General features: G+C 44.2%; 1 protein-coding gene across 1 annotated transcript in view; it reads right to left on the bottom strand.

Annotated features, from left to right (window-relative positions):
- Positions 1-24,305: 24,305 nt before the first annotated feature.
- The window catches only part of LOC126203267 (protein sidekick-2-like), a 794,175-nt gene continuing 790,619 nt past the window's right edge, over positions 24,306-27,861 (bottom strand). The window contains exon 6 of the mRNA XM_049937521.1: positions 24,306-26,897. Within this exon, the coding sequence (XP_049793478.1) occupies positions 26,758-26,897 (140 nt within the window). The 3' untranslated portion in view covers positions 24,306-26,757. The remainder of the gene's footprint in view (positions 26,898-27,861) is intronic.

The following is a 27,861-nucleotide window of genomic DNA, read 5'->3' as shown; positions in this document are numbered from 1 at the left end:
CAAAAGTTGAGCTGCAAATCCACCCCTCTCTCTCCTTATGCATAGCCTCTTTATTCTTTAGGTGACTTGGTATGTGAATAAACCTTTTCTTGTGATGGTGGTGATGAACTTTCTGTTGGGATTTCTGTATGTATTTTCGGGACTCTCTTTTTGTGTTCCGGACAATTTAAAAGCTATGTAAAATATCTCCCAAATTCTTGGTAGTTTTCTATATTTGTCAAGGCTAATTTACCATTTTGTTTTCGAAAGCATCGCCTCTGTGGTGAGATCCCTCTTATTTGGTTTGCGAAGATCGTGTAGAAATTGTGTGCGTTGTAGTTTTTTAAGTTGTCTTCAGTTGACTCCAGTTATTCATTGACATATTTTCGTTTATTTTATCTTAAAATCTTGGTTGTTTGATTGTGAACCTTCAGGAATTTCTTCTGTTTTTCTTCTGATTTTTAGCAATCGTAATTTTGAAATACATTCTTCGTTTCTTCTAGAGCTTTTTTACATTCTTGATTACGCGAAGGGTGTTTTGGTTTTTTGTGAAGAGGTATCAGATCTTTCGCTGTTTTGATGATATACGTTTGAAATTTCTCTAAAATTTTGCCATCACCGGTATTTTCCTGTGCAATTTTGTTTCAGCTGTGAATTTATTTGTGATTATTGTCAAGTAATGGTCAGAATCAATTTTAGCACCTATGTGTACTTTCGCATCGTGAATTTCTTTTTGTAGTCATACGATGTTGCCACGTAATCAGTCTGAAATTCTCTGAGAAGTGGCTGGGGATCGCCATGTATTTTGGGCTTCTCTTGACGTAAAGCTTACATATTTTTTAGATTATATTTGCCAAGTCTCAACGAGTCTTGCACCATTCTCATTGCTGATCTTGTGATCAGGGCAATCTCCTAATGTCTTCTCGTATACCCTGGCAATTTGGGATTGGAATTCACCCACTCCCTTTCATGTCATTCCCAGAAACTTTCGCTTTTTTCGGGCTTTTTTTATTGTCTACATTCGTTGGTGCATACAAGTTAATAAAGATGCAGTTTTTGTTTGTGTCATAAGTCGGTTGTTGATGGGCGTCACATCTCTTACTGAATTCAAAAATTTTTTTTCTAGAATGGAGGCCATGCTAAATAGTGCTGCTCTTTTGCCAATGTTCTTCTCTGTTCCACTTTTGAAGATTATGTAATTATTGTAGCCTACCGTTTCTGAATCTGTGAAGTGTGTTTCTTATAGGGCGAGAATTATGATTTTCTGCTTCGTGTTTTCCGTTGTGAGATTGTGTAGTTTTCCTGCTTGAATGAGTGTCCGAATAATGAAAGTGACAATAGAAATGTGTGTTTCTCGTGGAAGTTCAGCTCAGCACTCCGACTAGGTCTCTTGTGTCTGTACAAGTTCCCCAGAATCCGAATGCTTGGTTGCCACTTGTGGGTGGGTGAATAGCCCGCCTGGGGTAATTCTGTCATGTCCGAGTTATGTTTGGTTGCCATCAATTTTGTAGCTTTTGTTAGTGGTGTAGAACGAGGGATTGTGAGTTCTAGATCACATGTGCTGCCGCCCATCCTGGTGAACTGCCGCTGGTTCCAAGATAATTATCAACAGCGTATTATATAAATACTTTACTCCAACGTTAGGGACGAATTCTACATTTTAAGTGCAGACTGCGACAAATTACCTGCATAGAAACACGTCATCACGTTACAGTTTTCGTGGATACCATTCTGAGAATTTTAACTCATAATGAAAGTTATCGCAATGACGCCACTGAGAGAACGAAATCAGGAAAGCTGCTGGAATGTAGTAGTCACAAAACACTTATTTGTCTGATCGCATCCGCGTATTATATCTGGTTCATAGTGGCATATATTACTCTTGCTAAAAGGTTAGTTGCATACCTCTTATCGTTTGCTGTTCTTTTTCACTGACGTATTTTAGTCTTCTCACTTTCTATTTCTTGATATTTTTATAGTGTTGCAAAGACAGATCGTGATGATTTGGCACAATCGGGAGGTCTTTAAACATACAGCCGGACCGCTGCCCTAGCAACTTGTTGAAATTCACCTTAATCAAATTCCATATCAACTTCTTTGCCTGTCAGATGCACTGTCAGAGTCTGAATAACATCACGAGCGATTTAATCACTGCAAAAGTAGAGCAAGGACTGATGAGCTTGAAGTGTAGAGAAAGAAACACGAATCCCACCTGATACATGACTTGATTAGAAGCCTCCCAGATCACGGGAGCGTTCTATACACCATTAGCAGTGTCCTGCTTGTATGTCTGGGCATAATGTTGGAAAGCAGTGTGAAATGGAACGAGCATATGAGGACTGTGATATGGAAAGCCAATGATCGACTTCAGTTTATTGGAGAATTTTAGAAAACTGGTTCATCTGTGAAGGAAACCCTTAAAGGACGCTAATGCGACCTATTCTAGAGTACTGCTCGAGTCTTTGGGATTCGCACCAGGTCGAAATAAAGGAAGACTTCGAAGCAATTCAGAGGCGAGCTGTTACAGGGTGTTTGAAAAATGACCGGTATATTTGAAACGGCAATACAAACTAAACGAGCAGCGATAGCAATACACCGTTTGTTGCAATATGCTTGGGACAACAGTACATTTTCAGGCAGACAAACTTTCGAAATTACAGTAGTTACAATTGTCAACAACAGATGGCGCTGCGGTCTGGGAAACTCTATAGTACGATATTTTCCACATATCCACCATGCGTAGCAATAATATGGCGTAGTCCCTGAATGAAATTACCCGAAACCTTTGACAACGTGTCTGGCGGAATGGCTTCACATGCAGATGAGATGTACTGCTTCAGCTGTTCAATTGTTTCTGGATTCTGGCGGTACACCTGGTCTTTCAAGTGTCCCCACAGAAAGAAGTCACAGGGATTCATGTCTGGCGAATAGGGAGGCCAATCCACGCCGCCTCCTGTATGTTTCGGATAGCCCAAAGCAATCACACGATCATCGAAATATTTATTCAGGAAATTAAAGACGTCGGCCGTGCGATGTGGCTGGGCACCATCTTGCATAAACCACGAGGTGTTCGCAGTGTCGTCTAAGGCAGTTTGTACCGCCAGAAATTCACGAAGAATGTCCAGATAGCGTGATGCAGTAATCGTTTCGGATCTGAAAAATGGGCCAATGATTCCTTTGGAAGAAATGGCGGCCCAGACCAGTACCTTTTGAGGATGCAGCGACGATGGGACTGCAACATGGGGCTTTTCGGTTCCCCATAGGCGCCAGTTCTGTTTATTGACGAAGCCGTCCAGGTAAAAATAAGCTTCGTCACTAAACCAAATGCTGCCCACATGCATATCGCCGTCATCAATCCTGTGCACTATATCGTTAGCGAATGTCTCTCGTGCAGCAATGGTAGCGGCGCTGAGGGGTTGCCGCGTTTGAATTTTGTATGGATAGAGGTGTAAACTCTGGCGCATGAGACGATACGTGGACGTTGGCGTCATTTGGACCGCAGCTGCAACACGGCGAACGGAAACCCGAGGCCGCTGTTGGATCACCTGCTGCACTAGCTGCGCGTTGCCCTCTGTGGTTGCCGTACGCGGTCGCCCTACCTTTCCAGCACGTTCATCCGTCACGTTCCCAGTCCGTTGACATTTTGCAAACAGATCCTTTATTGTATCGCTTTTCGGTCTTTTGGTTACAATAAACCTCCGTTGAAAACTTCGTCTTGTTGCAACAACACTGTGTTCTAGGCGGTGGAATTCAAACACCAGAAAAATCCTCTGTTCTAAGGAATAAACCATGTTGTCCACAGCACACTTGCACGTTGTGAACAGCACACGCTTACAGCAGAAAGACGACGTACAGAATGGCGCACCCACAGACTGCGTTGTCGTCTATATCTTTCACATCACTTGCAGCGCCATCTGTTGTTGAAAATTGTAACTACTGTAATTTCGAAAGTTTGTCCGCCTGAAAATGTACTGTTGTCCCAAGCATATTGCAACAAACGGTGTATTTCTATCGCTGCTCGTTTAGTTTTTATTGCCGTTTCAAATATACCGGTCATTTTTGAAACACCCTGTATATTTGTTGCGGTTAGGTTACGGGGATGCTTCGAGAACGTCAAGAACTCAAATGAGAACTGCTGGAGGACAAGTGACGTTCTTTTCGAGAAACACCACTGAGAAAATTTAGAGAACCGGCATCTGAAGCTGGCTGCAGAGCAATTCTATTCCCGTAAACATAACATTTAGCGCAAGGACAATGAAGGTAAGAAAAATTAGGGCTCATACGGGGGCATGCAGACTGTCGTTTTACCCTCGCTCTGCGAGTGGAACAGGAAGAGAAACAACTAGCAGTGGTACATAGTACCCTCCGCGAAGCACCGTACGGTGGCTTACGAAGTGTTTATGTAGATGAAATACTTATTTGTTTATGAAATATATGAATTTTTCGTGTTTTCTTGTAATTTATTTTCTACAAATAATAATACGAATGATGAGTGACTTACCAAATTTAAATTGTGGAGGTGCATTAACTGTGCGTTTCCTGCAGGAATTGGCAATCATTTGCGTTCTTATCCGTGTGCCTGTAGTCAGCTGCGTCCATTCAGATCGGATGTTCCCATATTAGGTTTACATGAAATTGATTGATGTCCCTGTCATGAACACTGTGACAATTATGCTACGGACTTGATCGTTGCTGGGATTCGCGTTGGGTGAAATGTATCTTTACAACGGACCTTGAGTGTCCTACTGCTTTAGATTTATTCCGAGTTGTCATGGACCGTATCAGTGATTATCGCACTTCATGCACATCACTTTGAGGGCAGCATTCAGCCTGTAAGGGCAGCCTAGGTTGATTGCAAGTAGAAAATGAAGCACTCGCTCCTCCCTCTGAGCTTCCTCGCACGAATACGGTCTTATTAATCAGATCTGGACTGGTCAGGAAGTTAGTGTAACCATCGTTTGAATGGGGAAAATGGTTATTATCTTATCGGTGGAGGAGGCTGTGTAAGATCTTCCCGATCCACTGAGAAAATAATGTCACACTATACAGGGTAAAGCGAAATTCGGGCAGTCCGGCTCCGCGGCGCGACTTCCCACATGCCAGCGATAAAAAAATGTCTCTCACAAAATTTCGTCCAGCGAGTACATCTGGCAGAAAAAGGACATTGAAGAGTGGCAGTCTGGTAACACTCTAACCGTATGTATGGTAGTTACCTCTGTCGGCACGTAGTAGATATGCTGTACAGTTAGTGCAGTGAATTGCGTTTTGCCGGCCGCGGTGGTCTCACGGTTCTAGGCGCGCAGTCCGGAACCGTGCGACTGCTACGGTCGCAGGTTCGAATCCTACCTCGGGCATGGATGTGTGTGATGTTCTTAGGTTAGTTAGGTTTAAGTAGTTCTAAGTTCTAGGGGACTGATGACCACAGCCGTTGAGTCCCATGGTGCTCAGAGCCATTTGAACCATTTTTGAATTGCGTTTTAGGTTAGCACGCATGAGGTTGAGGGTACGATCCTGGGTTAGGGCACATTTCTCTTATTTGTTAATTTCATTCTGACATTTCAAACTGTAATATTCACCGTTTCTTAGGTCAAAAATATCCTAAATTTACATTTTTAACGCTGAACATAATAAATAAGAAACATATGCCTCATCCCAGGATCGAACCATCGACCTTCTGCACAGTAACCCAAAACTCTACCCACTGCACCAACTATACAGCACAACGACAACAACTGACAGAGGCAGCTACCACACAGTGTTACCAGAAGGACACTCTTCAACGCCCTTTTTCTGCCGGATGTACTCGCCGGACGAAATTTTGTGACAGACATTTTTTATCGCTGGCATGTGGGAAGTCGCGCTGTGGAGCCCGAGTGCGCCAATTTCGCTTTACCCTGTATAGTGAGCTTGCATTAATAAAGCACTGTGTCCGCAGCTCGTGGTCTCGCGCTAGCGTTCCCGCTTCCCGAGCACGGGCTCCCGGTTTCGATTCCCGGCGGGGTCAGGGATTTTCTCTGCCTCGTGATGACTGGGTGTTGTGTGTTGTTCATCATTATTGACTCGCAAGCCAACTGAAAAGGACTTGGAATACGGCGGCCGAACTTCCCCGCATGGGGCCTCCCGGCCTGCAATGCCATACGATCATTTCATCTCAATAAAGCACTTCTACAATTTTTTATTTTAAGCCTGTGGCCACGCAGGATTTCCAAAGAGAGCAGGAAGTAGAGAAGAATAACAGCAAGTTAGCCTGTTGGGCTGTCGGCCAATACTGGAAATCCTCGCCTGCGGCAGAAGATGGAGCTTGGATTCGTGGAACTAAGGAATGCAACACGGAGTCTAGTGTTGTTGTCTGCGATATGTTTCCGGCTACGACAGTTTAAGATGATTGTAAAGGTTGATTTTAGAGCTGCCTTGTAGTGCAAAGGAGTGCATCTGCGTTCTCCAAATTAAGTTATCTGGATATCACAGCATTCAACTAAGGCGATGTTGCTCTAGAGCAGTGGTCGTCAAACTGTGACCCTCGGGCGTCCCGAAGTTATCAGCCGTATTTTACAAAGTAATCATCATTAGACACGGCCGCCAACTTACCAAAATTTCAGTGGGTGCATACCAATGGCGGGATGTAGCATATGTTTTCAGGAGAGTCTAGATTTTTTTTTCTAAAGATTAGCTTTCATTTACAATCGTTCATTAACACTGCCCGTGTCGTAAAGACCTGTGCTGTGATAAATTAAAATATACCGGTACTATAAGCATACGTTCAGACTGCCAGTCGGTAACATAGTTGACTCAAAAGCAACAGAAATGAGATCGAACTCGGGTTCAAATATACTAGGATGAATCCACAGACCTAGAGGAGTAAGGTATGCGATATGGGCCCGCCTAAAAAAATAAAAATCCTGACCCCGTAACATAAAATGTACAACCTATCATTAACTAACGTAATTTTCATTACAGCAGGTAGAAATAGAAATGTAATGGAGTGTGTTGTAAAATCCCATAAACTATAAACAAGATCATTCGTATACTATACTCAAAGTATTAATACCTATAAGTGTTATTAAAAATTAAGAACATTGTAGTGCTTGACGGGAAATATCAATAAGCACAGGCCTCTAGTTCTGTCTGTTGTTTCATTGATTTGTACTTATAAAACATCATTGTACTCACCTTCACCTCTAGTGAAACTCAAACATGTGGCAGACTTTCTGTGATCGTAGGTTTTGATTATTTCACTGGCATCGCTAGATTCCTTTGGATACTGTGGGGGCTGAGTTCACTAGTTCTGTCTCGGGCTACAGAATTCCACAGACTGTTCTGTATACGTAAGCAGTTCAAAAATAAGCGTTAAACCGAAGAAACAGCAACAGGAATGGCTACAAACAAGTAAAACTTTTTGCAGTAATCTGGAACGCTACAGCTACGATTGATTTCTCTGTTGCTAATAGTTAATGAGGCTACGTCCTTTTTCAAAGCTTTTTTCGCCTGGAAATTTACTGGGTAAGTCCTCCTACATCCTTCATCCTGTAGCCTGCCTGGCGGTTTCTAGATACTTCTTGCTGATGTACAATGTTATTTGGCTGATCATGCATTTTACTATTGTCAATGTTAATAATATCCCCCTGTAATAATGACGACAAATGTATGAAGAATTTATCCATAGCAACTAGGAAACTGTTCGAATTCGAAAATATGTATAGATGCAATACTCAACATCGTGTTTCAGCTTTGCACACTTGCCCAGTCAGCGCGCAACGTTTGAAAACTGCGAAACTTTTTGCCCGGCGAAGAGATTTTGTGCACATATCTCGTTAGCAGACCCCCTTCTTTCTACTCGCTATTAATGCGGTAACACCACTTCAGTCTACAAAATATGCTCCCGCGACCTTCAGAGCCATTGTCTCAACAAAGAAAACGATAATATCCAGATTACGTGAAAATAATTTCAGTGAAATCTTCAACCACACTGCTGTTATGTTTTAAAAAATAGCTACTGAGGCAGTTTGTTACAGTCGGACGCCTTGTATCTCCGATTTTCCTTTATTACTGCTCAGTATCGGCAAGCAGATATTTTAAAACAATTGTTGACGAATAGATTGGGCGTATTGCAGCGTGTCACTTGTAAGGAAAGATGAAAGCAATCCAAAAAGACTGGATTCCAATCACAGTACAGTGCGACTGTTGTTCTGGGCAGTGCCTTTGACTTGGACAGAGAAGGCAAGGAATGACGGAGTGTGTTGCTTGGTTACCTTTGCACAAAGACTTCTGAAACAAAGAGATATGTATTACAGGTAAGAAATTTTAATTTCCATCTCAGTGTTTTAATCTCTGTTTTTGACAAAGACAACTGAGAAATATTCATTTTATTTTATTTTTTAAAAAATAAAAATTCTGTGAATGCGGCACACCCTCAAGATGATACAGGGTGATTTTTTTCAATGTGTAAAAACTCTAGGGATTGATCGATGAGAGGATACGGAACAAAAAAATGTCTAATGAACTTATGACCGGAAATGCATAGTTTCCATGCTAGAGACCATTTACTCAATCATACATTGTTACGGAGACTGCGATCTATGCCCGCTTTACCATGCAGGCACAGTTACAGTATGTGTTGAAAATCGTTTCTATGTAGCTCAACACCTGCGTGTACGTGGCCGTAGTACGTTCTGTCTCACACGTTCACATCGGCCAGGCTGCATACGAACTATATCAGGGGCAGCATGAATTCGCTGCTCCAGTGTCTCCACATCTGGAATGGGCTCTCCATACACTATAGTTTTGACATGGCCCTATAACCAGAAATCGCACGGGTTGAGATCCGGTGAATGAGCAGGCCTTGCAACTGCACCCCCCTCGTCCGACTCATCGACCATGGAAGACACGATTGAGATGTGTACGGACGTTAACGGTGAAGTGGGCTGGGGCACCATCATGTAGTAGCCACATAACCTTTCGAATCATCAATGACACTATTTCCAGCTAGTGAGGCCAACTCATTCACAAGATAGTTCCGGGCTGTTAGGCGACGTTGAAGGAAGACTGGTCTAAAAATACGGTCGACAATTATCCCGACCCACACATTTCGGCTGTACCGATGCTGATGATTTTCTGTCGGCATCCGACAGATAACTGTTATGGAAGCTGAAGATTTTGCTTAGCGTAAAGGTGGACTCAACTGTGAACTGGATGGATGACACAAATCACGGAATCCAGTGACAAAATTGCTCCCGATGTGGAAAGTCTGTCGCTAGTAAGCCATGCACAGGCTGTAAGTGATAAGGGTAGTAACAAATGTCATGGAGAATGTTCATCACGATCTGGCTTACTCTGTTTTGCCTGGTATTGACGCGACGTCGCCTTCCTCAGTGTAAATCATAATTTCCTTCATATCTGGTGTCCGAACATTTCTGGTACGTCCTTCATGATTCCCTGCTTACTGAAAGTACCCTGTGTGATAAACAGCCGCGCGTTATAAGCCGAGCGGTCTAAGGCGCTACAGTCATGGACTGTGCGGCTGGTCCCGGAGGAGGTTCGAGTCCTCCCTCGGGCATGGGTGTGTGTGTGTTTGTCCTTAGGATAATTTAGGTTAAGTAGTGTGTAAGCTTAGGGACTGATGACCTTAGCAGTTAAGTCCCATAACATTTCACACACATTTGATTTTTGTGATAAACAGGGAAACACTGTTGCAAACATTGGATGCTGCCGGCGCAGATAGATCTCCTGATGAGAAACTTGCTGCCCGCCGTCCGTTGCCATTTACTTTTCCGTAAGTAAATACCATGTCGTCATGCTCTCGATCCCAATACGGAACCATTGCGTACAACAGTGTGTTGCATTCACTACAAGGTGAGTCAGCAAGAGAGGTGACTCGGACACATCACAAATTACATGGCAAGAGAGGGCGCTAGGCCATGGCCTGTGAGGAACAGTACCACCCTCTAGGAGGAAACCATGCATACTGTAACTGTGGCTACATGGTAGAGCCCGTATTAGACCGGAGTCTCTGTAACAGAATGTTTGAACAATTGGTCTCTAGCATGGAAACCATGTGTTTCCGGACGTAAGTTCATTAGACTTCATTTCGTTCCGTATCCTCTCATCGATCTGTCCCTAGGGTTTCCACACGGCGGAAAAAATCATCCTGTATATGTGACCGCTCGATCCCCGGCGATCCTACGTAGTCGGCGCGCATGCAATTAGTACAACACATTTCCGAGATCGGCTGTAAGGCTGGTGGGAACTGTTAGCAAACACTTCATGTGGCATCCCTCGAAGCACCGTGGTCACACGAAGCCCAAGCCTTTCACAGCTCAAAGAAGCCAGGGAGAAAAAAGAAGTCTGGGGGCGCCAAATCTGGAGAATAAGTAAAAGATTAAAGAACAATCATCTTCCACTGAGCTAGAAAGCTGAGCACATAGACGTTCTGGATAGCCAACAAAGCGTGACCATGGTGCTTCGAGCGATTCCACAAGAAGCCTTTGTTGACAGTTTCCAGCAGCTTTTCAGCTATGGTCAGAAGTGAGTTCTAGTTAATGACGACTACTTTGAAGGTGAAAAAGGGTATTTTGTTTGTAACTAATGCACATGCAGCAATTGTCAGCCGAATTCAATAACGTCTACCAACGTTAAGATAATTGTCAAAAGCGTAGTATTCCTGCTCAGTAAGAAACAAAAATACAGGGACACTAATAATTTAAGACTCGCCGTGAGCTAAGTTGGCCACTTACAACAAGGGCAGGAGAGGTAATTACAGCGGCCACTGTGGATTGGAAGATGTGAGAGGGGAAATGTTTTATTGTATGTCTTCCAGTACGAACAACTCAGTAGCAAAAGCGGCTTCTACCGGTCACCTGCTAGGCCTAAATTTTGACACGGTAGTATCACGGATTCGTGAGTATACATTACGGAAACGATCATCTTAAAATGAGGTAACATTTGCCGCTAAGAATACGAAATTAAATTATGGCTGTTGTATTGCAACACAATGAGTAGAAGAAAAATGCCATTCAAAACATTTCGTAAACATTTGTGATCGTGTCTCATAATACAAAAAGCATTTTAATGTAAGTACAATTAATGTTATTAATCTGTCATCCACTCAGACAGACAACACAACAGATTCGTCACCCACTTATACCATCACAACCTGCGGTGGCCGACGTTTGCAGCAGTGTGAAACAGAAAGCAGTCCATAGGATATGTCGACTTTTAATCATCAGTACGTGGGAGCCAGCGGCCAACTCATAGCGCCCTCGGTCTGTCGGCGGCTCATAACTTACCAGTTAATGTAGGATACCAGTCAGTAATAGATTGGTACACATGCAGCCCAAGGTGCCGCCCCGGAGTGTCAGTATTGGCTCCTGAGCAAGAAAGTCTGACGACCTTTGCTCTAGAGCCTTATGTATTACAATCCGAACATTTTATTTTATCATTGTTGCGTTCAGATAAGTTTTGATAGGATACCGTGTTTTCTTGTTCTACTTTTACTGTTATGTTATTATTTTGGCATAATATTTCTTGTTCCATCTTCCGTAAAGTAGGTAAAATTCAACGTGAATTACTCAATAAGTGTTAGTGTCGAGTGTAATTGTCTTGACTGCTTATGTGGGTGTTGTTTCTACGAGTTTGCATCACAGTGGAGGTCCCGCTCGGCTTAATAGGAGGCACCAAATCAGCAGGCAGCTTCCTCGCTGCAGGCGGGAGTGGGCTGGAAACATGAAACGAGGACGCAGGTAGCTCCACTGGAGTCCACAAGGTAGCGATCATGCAGAGTCTGGCTGGAAACTGCATAACGTGTGGGGTCCATTTTCAGCAGCACAAGGAAGATGTATGGTAGAAGGTGGGTTAGCGGGGAACGGTAGCCATTGAGTTTGATGGAAAACAAAGAGAAAGTCTCGCTAACTGCACAAACGAATGCCGACGTAAGTGTTCCAGTCATTTTTGATCATGAAGCCTCCAGAATTCTCGTGGTTAAAGTGCACAGGCAATGTCTGTGTTCTGTGCTGCACCCCTTGTTTCCAAGATTCTCGAAGGGGAATAGTCCTGTTTAGCTGACACTGAAATCGTTGTAGGTGCCATTCAGCAGTGCTTAACGTGGAATTGTGCTTTTTAGTTCACCTGGTGTAGTGTGTAGTTACAGAACATATTGCTTCAATTTCTGTTTTTCTCTATGTAATTTCACTGTCCGAATTTTATCCTTTGCGCATATTTTATTTTTGGTTATATTGCTGTCCCTTAACCCTTTCACGCCGGCGCCGTGATTGTTGCGTGATGCGCTGTGGACGACCGCCAGTCGCGGCCGGTCGTGCCCGCTATACGGGGCATTTTTCCCGTTCCCCGCTGCGCTACTCTGTCCTGCTTTCACACTCGTAGTGTTATCGCAATAATTGGACTTCACATTTGTTGGGGAAGAGATTTATACTAATCACAAATGTCTTTGATTTCATCTTGAATAAAAACAGTCTTCTTGGATCTTCGTAATTTTTTCGTTTGCCGGCCGCTGTGGGCGAGTGGTTGTAGGCGCTTCAGTCCGGAACCGCGCTGCTGCTACCGTCGCAGGTTCGAATCCTGCGTTGGGCATGGATGTGTGTGATGTCCTTAGGTTAGTTAGGTTTAAGTAGTTATAAGTTATAGGGGACTGATGACCTCATATGTTAAGTCCCATAGTGCTCAGAACCATTTGAACCATTTTCGCCGGCCGTAGTGACCGAGCGGTTCTGGGTGCTACAGTCTGGAACCACGCGCCCGCTGCGGTCGCAGGTTTGAATCCTGCGTTGGGCATGGATGAGTGTGATGTCCTTAGGTTAGTTACATTTAAGTAGTTGTAAGTCTAGGGGACCGATGACCTCATGTGTTAAGTCCCGTAGTGCTTAGAGCCATTTCAACATTTTTTCGTACATTCTGTAAGACCCGTGTTTTGGATTCAGCTCTGGTGTGTGGGTGCTTTATAATTTAAAACGTATATTGTATGAATAACTGGATTCTCACGCCAGTATTCAGACACGCTCAATTTCTTTGTTCTTGTCTTGGTAAACATAGAGGCAATAAAGATATAAATATCATTTAAACTCACGTCACTCCATACTCGTTGAATCCTTCCGGGAACGCGACCAGCAGCAACCATTTCAGAAAAGAATCTGTTAGTTTTCTGACGCAAAATGTTTATGATATCTGTGCTACAGAACAACTGAAATAAACTGAGCATGCTGTGATCGTTTACGATACCTTTCAGTCCAGAAGTAGCTGCGTCAAACGCATGTTTCTTTGGATTCAAGTTGTCGTTTCCCCAATTCATTTTTTTTCTTGTTCAGCGGTTCTGATGCCTCTTCATCACTCTCACTATCCGTCTCGAGCTGTCAATGGAACAGCTTTAGTAGCACGTGCACCTATTGTAGAAGCAGCTACAATAGGTGTTTCATGTTCATCGTCAGATTCGCTTTCATCTTCAAAGTCACTACCCAATATGAGAGAAAGAGCTTCTACCACAGTAATCGATTAGCTGGCATATCACTTCTAGAAAAACTAACTGAGGTTCACAACACGTCAGTTCAGATTAGAAGCAATGCGGGAAATGAACAGTGCAACTGAAGCAAACCGCTAGATGGTGCATAGGACAAACTTCCACTCTAGCCGAGCGTAGAGAAGCAGAGAAATATGACGCGAGGCGGAACTGCTACAGCAGCCCACCGGCTGGGCGGCATGGGCCGCATTCGACTACTGCAGCAGTCCACAGGCTGAGCGGCACATTCGCTCCCGACTTTTACAGAAGTCCACCGTAGCGAAAGGGTGTAAGTGAATTCCATTTATAGTCCAATTTTTTTTCTTGTTTCAATAGTGTTACCTGGGCAAATATGTCTGCTCACCAACAGCCCCCGGCACTTCCTCTATACAGCCCACTTCCGCTGCAAAACTACGTTATCAGATAACAAAATCGCAGTCACTTAATTCAATAAATAAAAATACACTGGCGGAAAAAAAATTCCCTTCACCAAAAGGGAGTTGTGCGAGATAAACAAAAGTTGGTGGGGGTGTTTCTGCATCTCAAAGATGACGTCTACCAAAACATCACACCAGTAGCATGAGAGTGGTGCTAGTAGCGCCACGAAGAGGACGCAAAGCAGGTTTGTTTAAATACGCGCCGTAGCAGCTTTGAGCGTTACCATTGAAATTTGGCATTGTGAGTTCATTATAGTCAAGAATGCTTTTAAGACGACGAAGACGTCATCAAAAGCTCACTGAGTTTGGACGAAGTCGTCTAATAGGGCCACGAGAAGCTGGGTGTTCCTTTCGCAATACTTGAGAAACTTGACAGCAGTGTAGCTGTAAATGATTCCTGGCGGCGATGGTCTCGAGAAGCACTGTCGCAAAGAGACGCCGCAGCGGACGACCTCGTGGCCCTGCCGAGATGGAAGACTTCGTGTTCGGCGTATGGCTCTGGCGCATCGCACTGCGTCTGCAGTAGTAATTCGAACCGCATTTGCCACCATAGTGACACAACAAACTGTTGACTGCCTGTTACTTCAAGTAGAGCTCCGACCCAAAGGCCCTGTAGCGTACCTTCCACTGTCCCAAAACCGCCGCCATTTGCGGCTTCTGTGGTCCCAAGCGTGAGCTCATTGGACATTGCAATGGAGGTCTGTTACGTTTTCTAATGAAAGCTGGTTCTACCTCGGTGCCAGTGATGATTCCGAGTTGGTTAGGCCATGCCAGCGCCTGCAACCATCCTGCCTGCGGCCTAGACACATGGACTTCACCTGGACTTATGGTCTAGGGTGCGAATTCGTACGACAACAGGAGCATTCTCGTGGCTATCTACACAGCCTAACTGCAAATTTGTACGTCAGTCTGGTGATCCGACCTCTTGTTCTGCCTTTCGTGAATAGTATTCCAGGGGTGTCTGCCAACAGGAGAGTCCATGGCCCAAATACCGCTATTGTAACTACAGTGTCTCGACATGTTGGCTTGGCCTGCTCGAACATCAGATCTCTCTCCAGTGGGACATCATTGAGCGACAACTCCAGCGCCATTCATAACCAGTATTAACCGTCGCTATATTGACCAACCAAGTGTAACAGGCAGACAACTCTGTCCCACAAACGACAACCGACACCTGTACGACAAAATGCATTTGTTTGCGTCCTTGCATTAAAAGTTCTGGCAGTCAGCCCGGTCATTAACGTGTCATCATTTCCTATTTGCGGTGGCGTTTCTTTCTCTTATGTTAATCTGTGATTAACAACTTTGATCTCTTAAATATGTTACTCAGAAAAATGCATTCCCGAAATTTCATTGCTCTTCGTTAATAAATTCTTGGTGGTGGGATTCTTTTTCCGTCAGTATGCATGAAACATTTTTCTACGTCAGTCATTTATTTATGCCACAGCGCTTCTCGATGGTTCACTCCATCACGTTCAAGTGGAGAATTGCTTAGTCGCGTAGCTGCTGTTAATGAAGAGCACAGTGGCCGAACCCCAACAGCAGACCAAATGCGAGGTGGTTTGCGTTGCTTTTTTTCTTAAAGGAACATAGAGTCGAAGAAAGTCTGCATTTTGCTACTTCTAGCACGTGCTCTCCAATGTACGTTATGGTTCGAATGGCTCTGAGCACTATGGGACTTAACATCTGAGGTCATCAGTCCCCTAGAACTTAGAACCACTTAAACCTAACTAACCTAAGGACATCATCCACATCCATGCCCGAAGCAGGATTTGAACCTATGACCGTAGCGGTCGCGCGGTTCCAGACTAAAGCGCCTAGAACCGCTCGGCCATATACGTTATGTTTACACTGTCAGTGTCACCGTCACTTGCCTTTGTGAGTAAACAATTTAAACAAAGTGTACAGTGGGGAGCACAGGCAACACCTGGCGGTATCCACCCGTGTTTTGACTCTACGTCGCTTCCAAAGACCCAATATAACCTACCTAGCATTTGGTCTCCTTCTGTGGAAAGGCGTCTGCACCCTTTATTAACATCAGCTGTGTAACTAAACAATTCTCGTCCTGAAAATGATGGTATGAAACATCGAAACGCGGTGTCGCAGAAATAAATGACTTCCTCTAAAACGGTTTTGTTTATATCTGTCAACAGATACAGCCTCATGGTGCTGTTCTTTATCGAAGAAATATCGCCTCTATACTGTTGCTGGCCGCTGTGACCGAGCTGTTCTAGGCGCTTCAGTCTGGAACCTCGTGATCGCTACGGTCGCAGGTTCGAATCCTGCCTCGGGCATGGATGTGTGTGGTGTCCTTAGGTTAGTTAGGATTAAGTAGTTCTTAGTTCTAGGGGACTGATGACCTCAGATGTTAAGTCTCATAGTGCTCAGAACCATTTGAACCATTTTGAATCTATACTGTCACCACACGGCCAAACAGTATGCCACAGCTGTCCTTCGGTATCTGGGATCTGACCGCGTATTTACTTAGTTGCTATAAATGGGCAGTTGGTACGACTGTTGGTTACAAGGTCATTTCAGTCTGACAGACCAAGGAGTGTTTGTTAGTAGGGGGAAAGGCTTGATACTAACAAGGGAACCTCCCCATTGCAGCCCCCTCAGATTTAGTTATAAGTTGGCACAGTGGATAGGCCTTGAAAAACTGAACACAGATCAATTGAGATAACAGGAAGAAGTTGTGTGGAATTGTGAAAAAATAAGCAAAATATACAAACCGAGTAGTCCATGAGCCACATAGGCAACATCGTGGAAACCGGCAGCTCAGGATCGCCGTGGTCCCGTGATAGCGTGAGCAACTGCAGAAGGAAAGGTCCTTGGTTCAAGTCTACCCTCGAGCGAAAATTTTACTTTCTTTATTTTTGCATTGTTATTATCTGTCCGTTCGTTCATTGACGTCTCTGTTCACTGTAATAAGTTTAGTGTCTGTGTTTTGCGACCGCATCGCAAAACCGTGCGATTAGTAGACGAAAGGACGTGCCTCTCCAATGGGAACCGAAAACATTTGATCGCAAGGTCATAGGTCAACCGATTCCTCCACAGGAAAACACATCTGATATATTCTATACGACACTGGTGACGGCATGTGCGTCACATGACAGGAATATGTTGTCGACCAACCTAACTTGTACACTTGGCGATTTGGTAAACAGATTCTTCTACCTTGCCCGATTTACGTTTTCTTGTGAATGTGATAATCACTTCCAAAAAAAGTGATGAAAACATAAGAGTTTGTCACATAAACTGAAAATAAAAAATTAAACTTTTCTCTCTATGCAAGATTTGAACCAGGGTCCTTTCGTTCCGCAACTGCTAACGTTACCACGAGACCACGACCCTCCTGCGCTGATAGTGTCCTTGATGTTGCCTACCTTTCCATAAACTATTATTTTTTCACTTTTCCACACAACTTCTTCCAGTTTTCTCAATTGATCTGTGTTCAGTTTTTCAAGTCCTATCCACTGTGCCAACTTATAACTAAATCTGAGGGGAGTGCGATGGGGAGGTTCCCTTGTAAGAATGCATAGAACTTAACTAGTGTCGCTCTTTATTTTTGACTTCAATCTGATGTCTTCTTTTCCTTCCAGGTGATACGTTTACTGTCGTTTTGGTAGACACAGTAATTTTCGTAGGTTTGGGAATCACTCAGATTTACTTTATTCAATTAATGTGTTTTATTCACTAGCATTGATACATGGCGCCGTTGGCGCCAGTCGCTTCTCTGTTTTCATGTAAGATCTCTGCGACCGACTCTGTATCGCGTGGCCGCGGTTTTCCTCTGTGGTCACTTTCGACGTTTTTAAGCGGAGGACGCTTTGGGGGGAGGGCTGGTTTTGGTCGGTTGGTTGGCGCTCCGGTGTGCAGTCTGATTGTCGGCGGTCGCTTTTTGCGCATGCTCAGCCTCTTTGTCACGTGGGTGGTGCGGCTGCGGACGGAGACGTGCGTGCGGTCGGCGAGTGTGTACGGCGTCTAGTGAGAGGGCTATCGTCTCGTCTGTGCTGCTAAACGATGTGAACATGTGAAAGTGGCTTTGGAATGTACCAGCCTGCAACCGGACACGCTACAGAATCAAACGGTGGGAATTATTCAGACTCTTAAGGTCCTGTTGTATATATGTGAATGAAATTTCGTGCCTTTTGCAGTTAACGGCTCTCCCAGTGTTTGGACGCCCGTGTTATCTGTTTAATGTTGACCACTCCTGCACAACCTAGAACCGCTCGACCACACCGGCCGGCATGTAATTATTATTTAGCATTATAAGGCAGGGTATGTGTTCTGGTTTATACACATTCTGCAGTGTTCTAGTGGTGAATTTTTTATCTATCGTGGTTCCTGTGCAAAGGGAGTGTGAACTGTTGTTGTAGACAGTGATTGCAAGTGGTTTAATATGGCTGCAAAGAGAAATTGTATTCCTGTTTTTGAAATTTTTCTCGTGTTTTAACGATTGTGTTACTCTGGATACTGCCCAGTTGCTGCGTGGTTTTATGTGGTTGTTTCAGTGCTATAATCAGCGGTGCGCATCATCCATTGCAGCTGGTCGTTTAACTGGGGGGACAACGCCTTCGCGGCGTCCAGTTTGAGTTGTAACCGATAGCGCGGTCGCTGTCTTTATCAGTAGGCTCCAGTTCTTCGGCGAACTGAAGTTGAGTATTTCATTACTTGTTCCCGGTGTTCAGTCTGGAACCGCGCGACCGCTACGGTCGCAGGTTCGAATCCTGCCTCGGGCATGGATGTGTGTGATGTCCTTAGGTTGGTTAGGTTTAAGTAGTTCTAAATTCTAGGCGACAGATGACCTCAGATGTTAAGTCCCATAGTGCTCAGAGCCATTTGAACCATTTTGTTCCCGGTGACGCTGAAGCGTCCGTCTTTCCTTCTTCACTGTTCCTTTCAGCTTTCATTCAGAGTCGATCTGAGTTGTAGTTTCCGCGCACCACTGATATGCCATTATTTGCAGCTGATATTTTGTAATACATGAAAGATGCCTTTCATTGTACTGGGTTTTTAGTATTTTCCTCAGAAAGAGAAATTGTCAGTTGTTTCTTTTGTTATATCGTGAAAGGAGTCCTACATCTTTGGGAGTTTTCTTCAGTAAACCATTTAGTGTTTGTGTGGTTCACAAGAGATGGAAAGAGGGTTTTAAAATTATTCATGGTTTGGGGTGGGTTTTGATGCCCGTAGACATTTTGTCTGTTTAGTAATGTTTCAAATTCTACGGTGTTATGTATGTTATTGTGGGGTAACAGCAGTTTGCTGTTGTCATGTAGTTGTTAAATAAAATCTGTTGGAAATTACAAGCCAGAGTTTGTGTCAAATTGGGAATTATTGTCTTGTCTTTATTGAAGTGAAGTGTCGTTGAGCGTGTGTCCCGCGTCTCAAGCATATTATTTATTTTTGCCTCCGTGTAAATGAAGTACTTTTTCTTATTTTTTCCCATAGAAATCAGAACTCGTAATTCTAAAAGTAGTATAAGAGAGGGAGAGAGATTGCTTGTAAGATTAAGGGACTCATATTCATGGGGTAATATTTCACCTTATCTATAACCTAGTTTCGACTGTTGCTATCTTCAGATCAAAGCTTACAACTTGAAAAAAACTACAGTCAGTTTCATACACGAATGCAAGATTTGGCCGCGATATCTACTCATAAAATACACTCGAGTTTCCTGCTGCGTCGAGTGGTTTAAAATCCACGAGCCACGGACGGTAGCAGCGACCAAAATACAGTCACCGCTTGACTATGACCAAGAAGTCCTCCACCGGAAGCTTGTAAATTTCAAACCACTTGACGCGGTTGGAAGTTCGAGAGAATTTTATCATCACATTCAGTGTCAATCACTAATACATATTCCTCAACAGCGATCCGCTTAAGCGTGGGTAAGCCTAACACTGAACGTTGTTTGCAAGCTCTATGCTTTGACTTGATGGTGGCAGCAGTCGAAACGACGTTATCAATAGTGTATTAAGTTATGTAGACGATTTTATTCACAAAATATCCACAATGAGTGCAAAATCATGCAGAAAGTTTAGTTTCTTTATCAATATATTATTGCATGACAGTTTTTCAACGTTCAGCTGTGTCCTTGTACCGTGACAAGTACTTCGATAACGAAATACACTCCTGAAAATGGAAAAAAGAACACATTGACACCGGTGTGTCAGACCCACCATACTTGCTCCGGACACTGCGAGAGGGCTGTACAAGCAATGATCACACGCACGGCACAGCGGACACACCAGGAACCGCGGTGTTGGCCGTCGAATGGCGCTAGCTGCGCAGCATTTGTGCACCGCCGCCGTCAGTGTCAGCCAGTTTGCCGTGGCATACGGAGCTCCATCGCAGTCTTTAACACTGGTAGCATGCCGCGACAGCGTGGACGTGAACCGTATGTGCAGTTGACGGACTATGAGCGAGGGCGTGTAGTGGGCATGCGGGAGGCCGGTTGGACGTACCGCCGAATTGCTCAACACGTGGGGCGTGAGGTCTCCACAGTACATCGATGTTGTCGCCAGTGGTCGGCGGAAGGTGCACGTGCCCGTCGACCTGGGACCGGACCGCAGCGACGCACGGATGCACGCCAAGACCGTAGGATCCTACGCAATGCCGTAGGGGACCGCACCTCCACTTCCCAGCAAATTAGGGACACTGTTGCTCCTGCGGTATCGGCGAGGACCATTCGCAACCGTCTCCATGAAGCTGGGCTACGGTCCCGCACACCGTTAGGCCGTCTTCCGCTCACGCCCCAACATCGTGCAGCCCGCCTCCAGTGGTGTCGCGACAGGCGTGAATGGAGGGACGAATGGAGACGTGTCGTCTTCAGCGATGAGAGTCGCTTCTGCCTTGGTGCCAATGATGGTCGTATGCGTGTTTGGCGCCGTGCGGGTGAGCGCCACGATCAGGACTGCATACGACCGAGGCACACAGGGCCAACACCCGGCATCATGGTGTGGGGAGCGATCTCCTATACTGGCCGTACACCACTGGTGATCGTCGAGGGGACACTGAATAGTGCACGGTACATCCAAACCGTCATCGAACCCATCGTTCTACCATTCCTAGACCGGCAAGGGAACTTGCTGTTCCAACAGGACAATGCACGTCCGCATGTATCCCGTGCCACCCAACGTGCTCTAGAAGGTGTAAGTCAACTACCCTGGCCAGCAAGATCTCCGGATCTGTCCCCCATTGAGCATGTTTGGGACTGGATGAAGCGTCGTCTCACGCGGTCCGCACGTCCAGCACGAACGCTGGTCCAACTGAGGCGCCAGGTGGAAATGGCATGGCAAGCCGTTCCACAGGACTACATCCAGCATCTCTACGATCGTCTCCATGGGAGAATAGCAGCCTGCATTGCTGCGAAAGGTGGATATACACTGTACTAGTGCCGACATTGTGCATGCTCTGTTGCCTGTGTCTATGTGCCTGTGGTTCTGTCAGTGTGATCATGTGATGTATCTGACCCCAGGAATGTGTCAATAAAGTTTCCCCTTCCTGGGACAATGAATTCACGGTGTTCTTATTTCAATTTCCAGGAGTGTATATTCCAGAGGAGCTCGAGAACAATAGGCTTTTGGACCTTCGGTTTAGTATGCAGATGCGCTGACCATTACGCCATCAACACACAGTGGTCATTGCAACTACACTTACTATCCTTGTCCATCTCGCTTCACCCCAAGTTCTCAACTTATCTAAACGCTGCTGACGTAGAGATCTTTGTCCATTATACACAAGGTTATCTATTGATAGTGACCGGGCCAAATATCTCACGATATAAGCATCAAACGAAAAAACTACAAAGAACGAAACTCGTCTAGCTTGAAGGGGGAAGCCAGATGGCGCTATGGTTCACCCGCTAGATGGCGCTGCCATAGGTCAGAGGAATATAAACTGCGTTGTTTTTAAATAGCAACCCTCATTTACTAATACATATTCGTGTAGTACGTAAAGAAATATGAATGTTTTAGTTGGACCACTTTTTTCACTTTGTGGTAGATGGTGGTGCCGGCCGAAGTGGCCGTGCGGTTAAAGGCGCTGCAGTCTGGAACCGCAAGACCGCTACGGTCGCAGGTTCGAATCCTGCCTCGGGCATGGATGTTTGTGATGTCCTTAGGTTAGTTAGGTTTAACTAGTTCTAAGTTCTAGGGGACTAATAACCTCAGCAGTTGAGTCCCATAGTGCTCAGAGCCATTTGAACCATTTTTGTAGATGGTGCTGTAATAGTCACAAACGTAAAAGTAGGTGGTATCACGTAAACTTTCGCCAGTGCGGACGGTATTTGCTTCGTGATACATTACCCGTGTTAAAATGGACCGTTTACCAATTGCGGAAAAGGTCGATATCGTGTTGATGTATGGCTATTGTGATGAAAATGCCCAACGGGCGTGTGCTATGTATGCTGCTCGGTATCCTGGACGACATCATCCAAGTGTCCGGACCGTTCGCCGGATAATTGAGTTATTTAAGGTAACAGGACGTGTTCAGCCACATGTGAAACGTCAACCAAGACTTGCAACAAATGAAGATGCCTAAGTAGGTGTTTTAGCTGCTGTCGCGGCTAATCCGCACATCAGTAGCAGACAAATTGCGCGAGAATCGGGAATCTCAAAAAAGTCGGTGTTGAGAATGCTACATCACCATCTATTGCACCCGTAACATATTTCTATGCACCAGGAATTGCATGGCGACGACTGAACGTCGTGTACAGTTCTGCCACTAGGCACTAGAGAAATTACGTGACGATGACAGATTTTTTGCACGCGTTCTATTTAGCGACGAAGTGTCATTCACCAACAGCGGTAACGTAAACCGGCATGATATGCACTACTGGGCAACGGAAAATCCACCATGGCTGCGACAAAAGGAACATCAGCGACCTTGGCGGGCTAATGTATGGTGCAGCATTATGGGAAGAAGGATAATTAACCCCATTTTGTCGATGGCAATCTAAGTGGTGCAATGTATGCTGATTTCCTACGTAATGCTCTACCTGTGTTACTACAAGATGTTTCACTGCATGACAGAATGCCTATGTATTTCCAACATCATGGATGTCCGGTACATAGCTCGCGTGCGGTTGAAGCGGTACTGAATAGCATATTTCATGATAGGTGGATTGGTCATCGAAGCACCATACCATGGCCCGCACGTTTACCGGATCTGAAGTCCCCGGATTTCTTTCTGTGGGGAAAGTTGAAAGATATTTGCTATCGTGATCCACCGACAACGCCTGACAACATGCATCAGCGCATTGTCAATGCATGTGCGAACATTACGCAAGGCGAACTACTCGCTGTTGAGAGGAATGTCGTTATACGTACTGCCAAATGCATTGAGGCTGACGGACATCTTTTTGAGCATTTATTGCATTAATGTGGTATTTACAGGTAATCACGCTGTAATAGCATGCGTTCTCAGAAATGATAAGTTCACAAAGGTGCATGTATCACATTGGAACAACCGAAATCAAATGTTCAGACGTGCCCACGTTCTGTATTTTAATTTAAAAAACCTGGCTGTTAGCAACTGTTCGTCTAAAATTCTGAGCCATATGTTTTTGACTATTACAGCGCCATCTATCACAAAGCGAAAAAAGTGGTCCAACTAAAACATTCAAATTTCTCTACGTACTACACGAATATGTTATAAAAATGGAGGTTCCTATTTTAAAAAAACGCAGTTGATATCCGTTTGACCTTTGGCAGCAGCATCTAGCGGGCCAACCATTGTGCCATCTGGTTTCCTTCTTGAAGCTAGACAAGTTTTGTTCTTTGTAGTTTTTTTCGTTTGACACTTATTTCGTGAAATATTTGGCCCGGTAACTATCAGTGGACCACCCTGTATAATTAAGGCTAGGACAGCCAGTGATGCATTCAGTGAAAATGTACAGTTCGAACTCCTACGGGGATCGGCGAAATGCCGCGAGTAATGAGGATAATGGGCGAGGAGCACTACATCAGTATTGTTTTAATAAGTTGAGAACTTGTGTCTCACGTGTGGCGTGCTAGCATATTCCATGCAGTGCGCTGACCCCTGTTTCCAGAGGCGTAGTGGTCAGCGCATCTACCTAGTAAGTAGGAGACTTGGATTCGAATGCCCATACAGGAAAATTTTCAAGTTTCCCCATTGATTTAAGACCATGTCCAGTGGCAGCTAATGTCTTTCATTCCTTTGTGTCTAATAGTTTCTTTAATTCTCCTTTAACTTCTCCAGTGGTCTCCTACATCTACAACTGGCATTCTACGTGGGTAAATAATACCAAAGATTCACATATCATAGTAGTGTTTTAGGTAGTTTATTTGCCAAAGGAAACGTACAGAACGTTGAAATCAAAAATAAGAAACATTTAAATAATGATATCTTCAGAGTCATCTGCTGCATCACTTACATATTCAGTTGTATTAACATGAGGATGGAAGAGTTTTTTCGCATTTCACTTGATATACATATGACTATATCATAAAATCGTCCACCGTCCACAATGTCTATTTTCGACAGTCTTACATACAGATAAATCTTTGTCGACAGTCGTACGTACAGATAAATGTTTGTAAATAGTATGTATGCTTCACCTCTTTAGATCCAAAAGTAGACCAGAATCGTTTTTCACTTACACTCACAGATTTAGTTTAAGCATTAGCGGGTAAATGTTAATTGCGTCCATGAACTGAATTGTCTTTAGTTCTGCGTCCTCACCGAACACAACGGCGACGGCGGCAATGAAGAAGATGGAACTATATAGATGGCGCGCAAACTTCTCACTGTCCCAGCCTAATCACTTCAGTCTGAAAGCGCCACAGCCAACGATGCGTCTACGAGGTTCGGATCCCATTTATGAAACTTGGAAGATCGTTGTAATTAAACTTAACAGAGATGTAATTACGATGCTATAGTGGGAAAGTTTGAAGTAAAACGTAGATTTAATGGCTATTCTTTTTTTCCAGAGATATGAGCGTTCTGTCCTCGTTCTCGATTTTATAGCTATCCCGAAAGTAAGTGTGTGAAACTTCTGCGGGAAACTTGACTGATTTTGTTCCTGTTCTGGAGAGATACCAGCAATTCATTTATGCGAATGTTCCTTGCCTTACGACAAACACAGTTAAAGGAATTAACAACGTCCGTTGTAGCCAGCATTTCTGGTGTAATTATCCCCTGAAGCCTATTTCAAATTATTTCTTTGGAATTCACAACAGAGGTCCCAGTCCAAGTTCTCCAACGGTGGTAATCATCGTAATATGTCATCTACAGTGATTTAGTGAAGTAATTTAAGAAATATAACATCTCTCAATTACCAGAAAATAAATAAAAATCTTACCTAACGTTGTCGTCAAAGGAAGATTACGAGAAACAAAATTCGAAACAGCAATGATTTTTATGACTATTAACCATTTTCAACACATAAAAAAATTCAGAATTGAAAGATGCTGACTTGGCCAGAGCGCACATGTGCCTCACAAACGGAAGAAAACGAGGAGTAACGGAAAAAAAGCTGCTGCAGAGGGTACTAGTAGGGCGTAAGTTGTAAGCAACACAACAGATTTTCAGTCATAAATGTAGAAACATTGAAATAAAAATATAGCTGAAAACAGAATACGCATTGAAGGTTAGGAAAAGTCTGAAGTTATAGTGTGTAGAGACAAAACTGAGAAGTTGAAAGACCAAAGAATAAGAGGAAGAAGAGAACAGTAGAAGAGAGGGAAGTAAAAAGTGAGCAAAATTTACGAGCGGATGTAAAATCGATTTAACTTTTGAAATGCGATTCTTTCGGAAAGAAATAAAGTACTGTAAAACTAATCAGGGGATTCTTAATATTTCTCTGTGGTTAATGATACTGAGAGAATAGTTTTTTGATGTACGTAGTAAATGATTAGTTCTCTTGTTTTACTCACTCAGTAAGATATGGGGATTCTTTGTTCTGATTCTCTAATGGAAAGATGTACATTTTCAGTGAAATGTCATGAGTGAAGGAAACCTTCATAGAGGAAATGGGATTTTCGATGTTTGAGGTTACTCCTTTAATAAAGAGAAGTCGGTAAATATTCCAAATAATGGAGAAACTTTGTTGATGAAAAATGCAGTTTCACCTCTCTTGTCGTGAATTTCGTATGCTTAAGCCCGTCAGTAGTGATCTATTAAACAGTCCTGCAGTTCAGAATATAGCTTATTGATCGATTTCGTCCATCATCAAATCACGTCTTTGATACTGTTCAATGGTGGCATCTCGTAGCCACAGCAGGGAGTGCCTCCAGCTTTGAAAAAAAATTGACACGACTCCTGTATGAATAAGTATTAAGCTACACGTTCGAGACATTAGCAAAGGTAACTACGATAAGTTACAGTTGCAACTGCAATGCCGAAACGTTACTTAGGCTTGAACATCGTATGGCATCGGGAGCCATAATAAAATACAACGTCGGCTAATAGAGTATCACCTCAGAATATTTTAAATACTGCACGTTGGCTCCTCTAGTCCCGGAGGGGGTATTCTGTTACGATACCGGTATCTAAAAATTTTCGTTGCATCGTCACCGAACGATGTAAGGAACAAAAACAGCAAGCTCCGCAGGTACCGGACAGTTTCACGTTTACGGCAGCTGACCTACAGATGCGCCAGCATTCTGCTGTCGGAAAATATCCGCTGAGAGTAGGAAGAGAGTTGACGATAGGACGAAAGTGAGAGCACCTTTGGTCGAAACACCGGCCTATTCCAGTCTCGGTTTCATCCACGAGGTGCGGGCAAGGCAGTACGTCTTCGTACTGCCGTCACGATGCCGAGCAGGTGTTGGCGTCCTTCAGCGGGTCAAACCGCCGCCCCCAGGCGTCGCAGCCGCCTCACGGCAGAGCAGGAGCGGCGAGGGCGGTCGCCAGCGCCCCCAGCAGCAGAGCCTGCCCCACGACACGCCGGAGGCCCTGCGGGGGCTGCACGCCGCCGGCGGAGTTCTTGTCGCGCTGCATCGCCGCCGGGTGCTCACCTGCGCAGAAGACAAGGCGGAAGTTTGTTTAGTAATTAAGAGTTCGGGGAGAGAGGATGGAAGGTGTGTGGGTGCATACGATACGATGTTTTGCTGCGGGTGACATTCTGCGGAGGTACAAGATGGGGGTTTGGTCACGTTGATCATAACCCCATGCACCCACAACGAAAGAACAGTTACACAAAAACTGATAATCCAAATTCAAATATCTAGTAGAAATCATTCAACTATCTGAATTTAATTTAATTGTGAAACAAGCAGAGAGAAACTCATTAAACTTCGAAAAACTTGTAAAATTACATGGAATGGGTACAATAAATAGTCAATACCTGATAAGTGGGAAATGTAAAAATTTCATCGCAGTATTCAGTTCCAAACTTTGTATGCATCCGATAGAACGCTAACAAAAGATATAGAAAAAGAAAGAAAACATCAAATAAATACAGGGTGTTACAAAAAGGTAAGGCCAAACTTTCAGGAAACATTCCTCACACACAAACAAAGAAAAGATGTTATATGGACATGTGTCCGGAAACGCCTAATTTCCATGTTAGAGCTCATTTTAGTTTCGTCATTCCAGCGTGATCAAATTGTAAATTTTCACAATCCACATGTGTGGGCTGACGAGAATCCGCACGCAATTGTGCAATCACGTCATCAACACAGATTTTCTGTGAACGTTTGGGCAGGCATCGTTGGTGATGTCTTGATTGGGCCCCATGTTCTTCCACCTACGCTCAATGGAGCATGTTATCATGATTTCATACGGGATACTCTACCTGTGCTGCTAGAACTTGTGCCTTTACAAGTACGACACAACATGTGGTTGATGCACGATGGAGCTCCTGCACATTTCAGTCGAAGTGTTCGTACGCTTCTCAACAACAGTTTCGGTGACCGATGGATTAGTAGAGGCTGACCAATTCCATGGCCTCCACGCTCTCCTGACCGCAACCCTCTTGAC

This window comes from Schistocerca nitens, chromosome 9 (assembly GCF_023898315.1).
Source record: "Schistocerca nitens isolate TAMUIC-IGC-003100 chromosome 9, iqSchNite1.1, whole genome shotgun sequence".
In the NCBI taxonomy this organism is placed as follows: domain Eukaryota; kingdom Metazoa; phylum Arthropoda; class Insecta; order Orthoptera; family Acrididae; genus Schistocerca; species Schistocerca nitens.
This window is presented reverse-complemented; position numbering and strand designations above follow the sequence as displayed.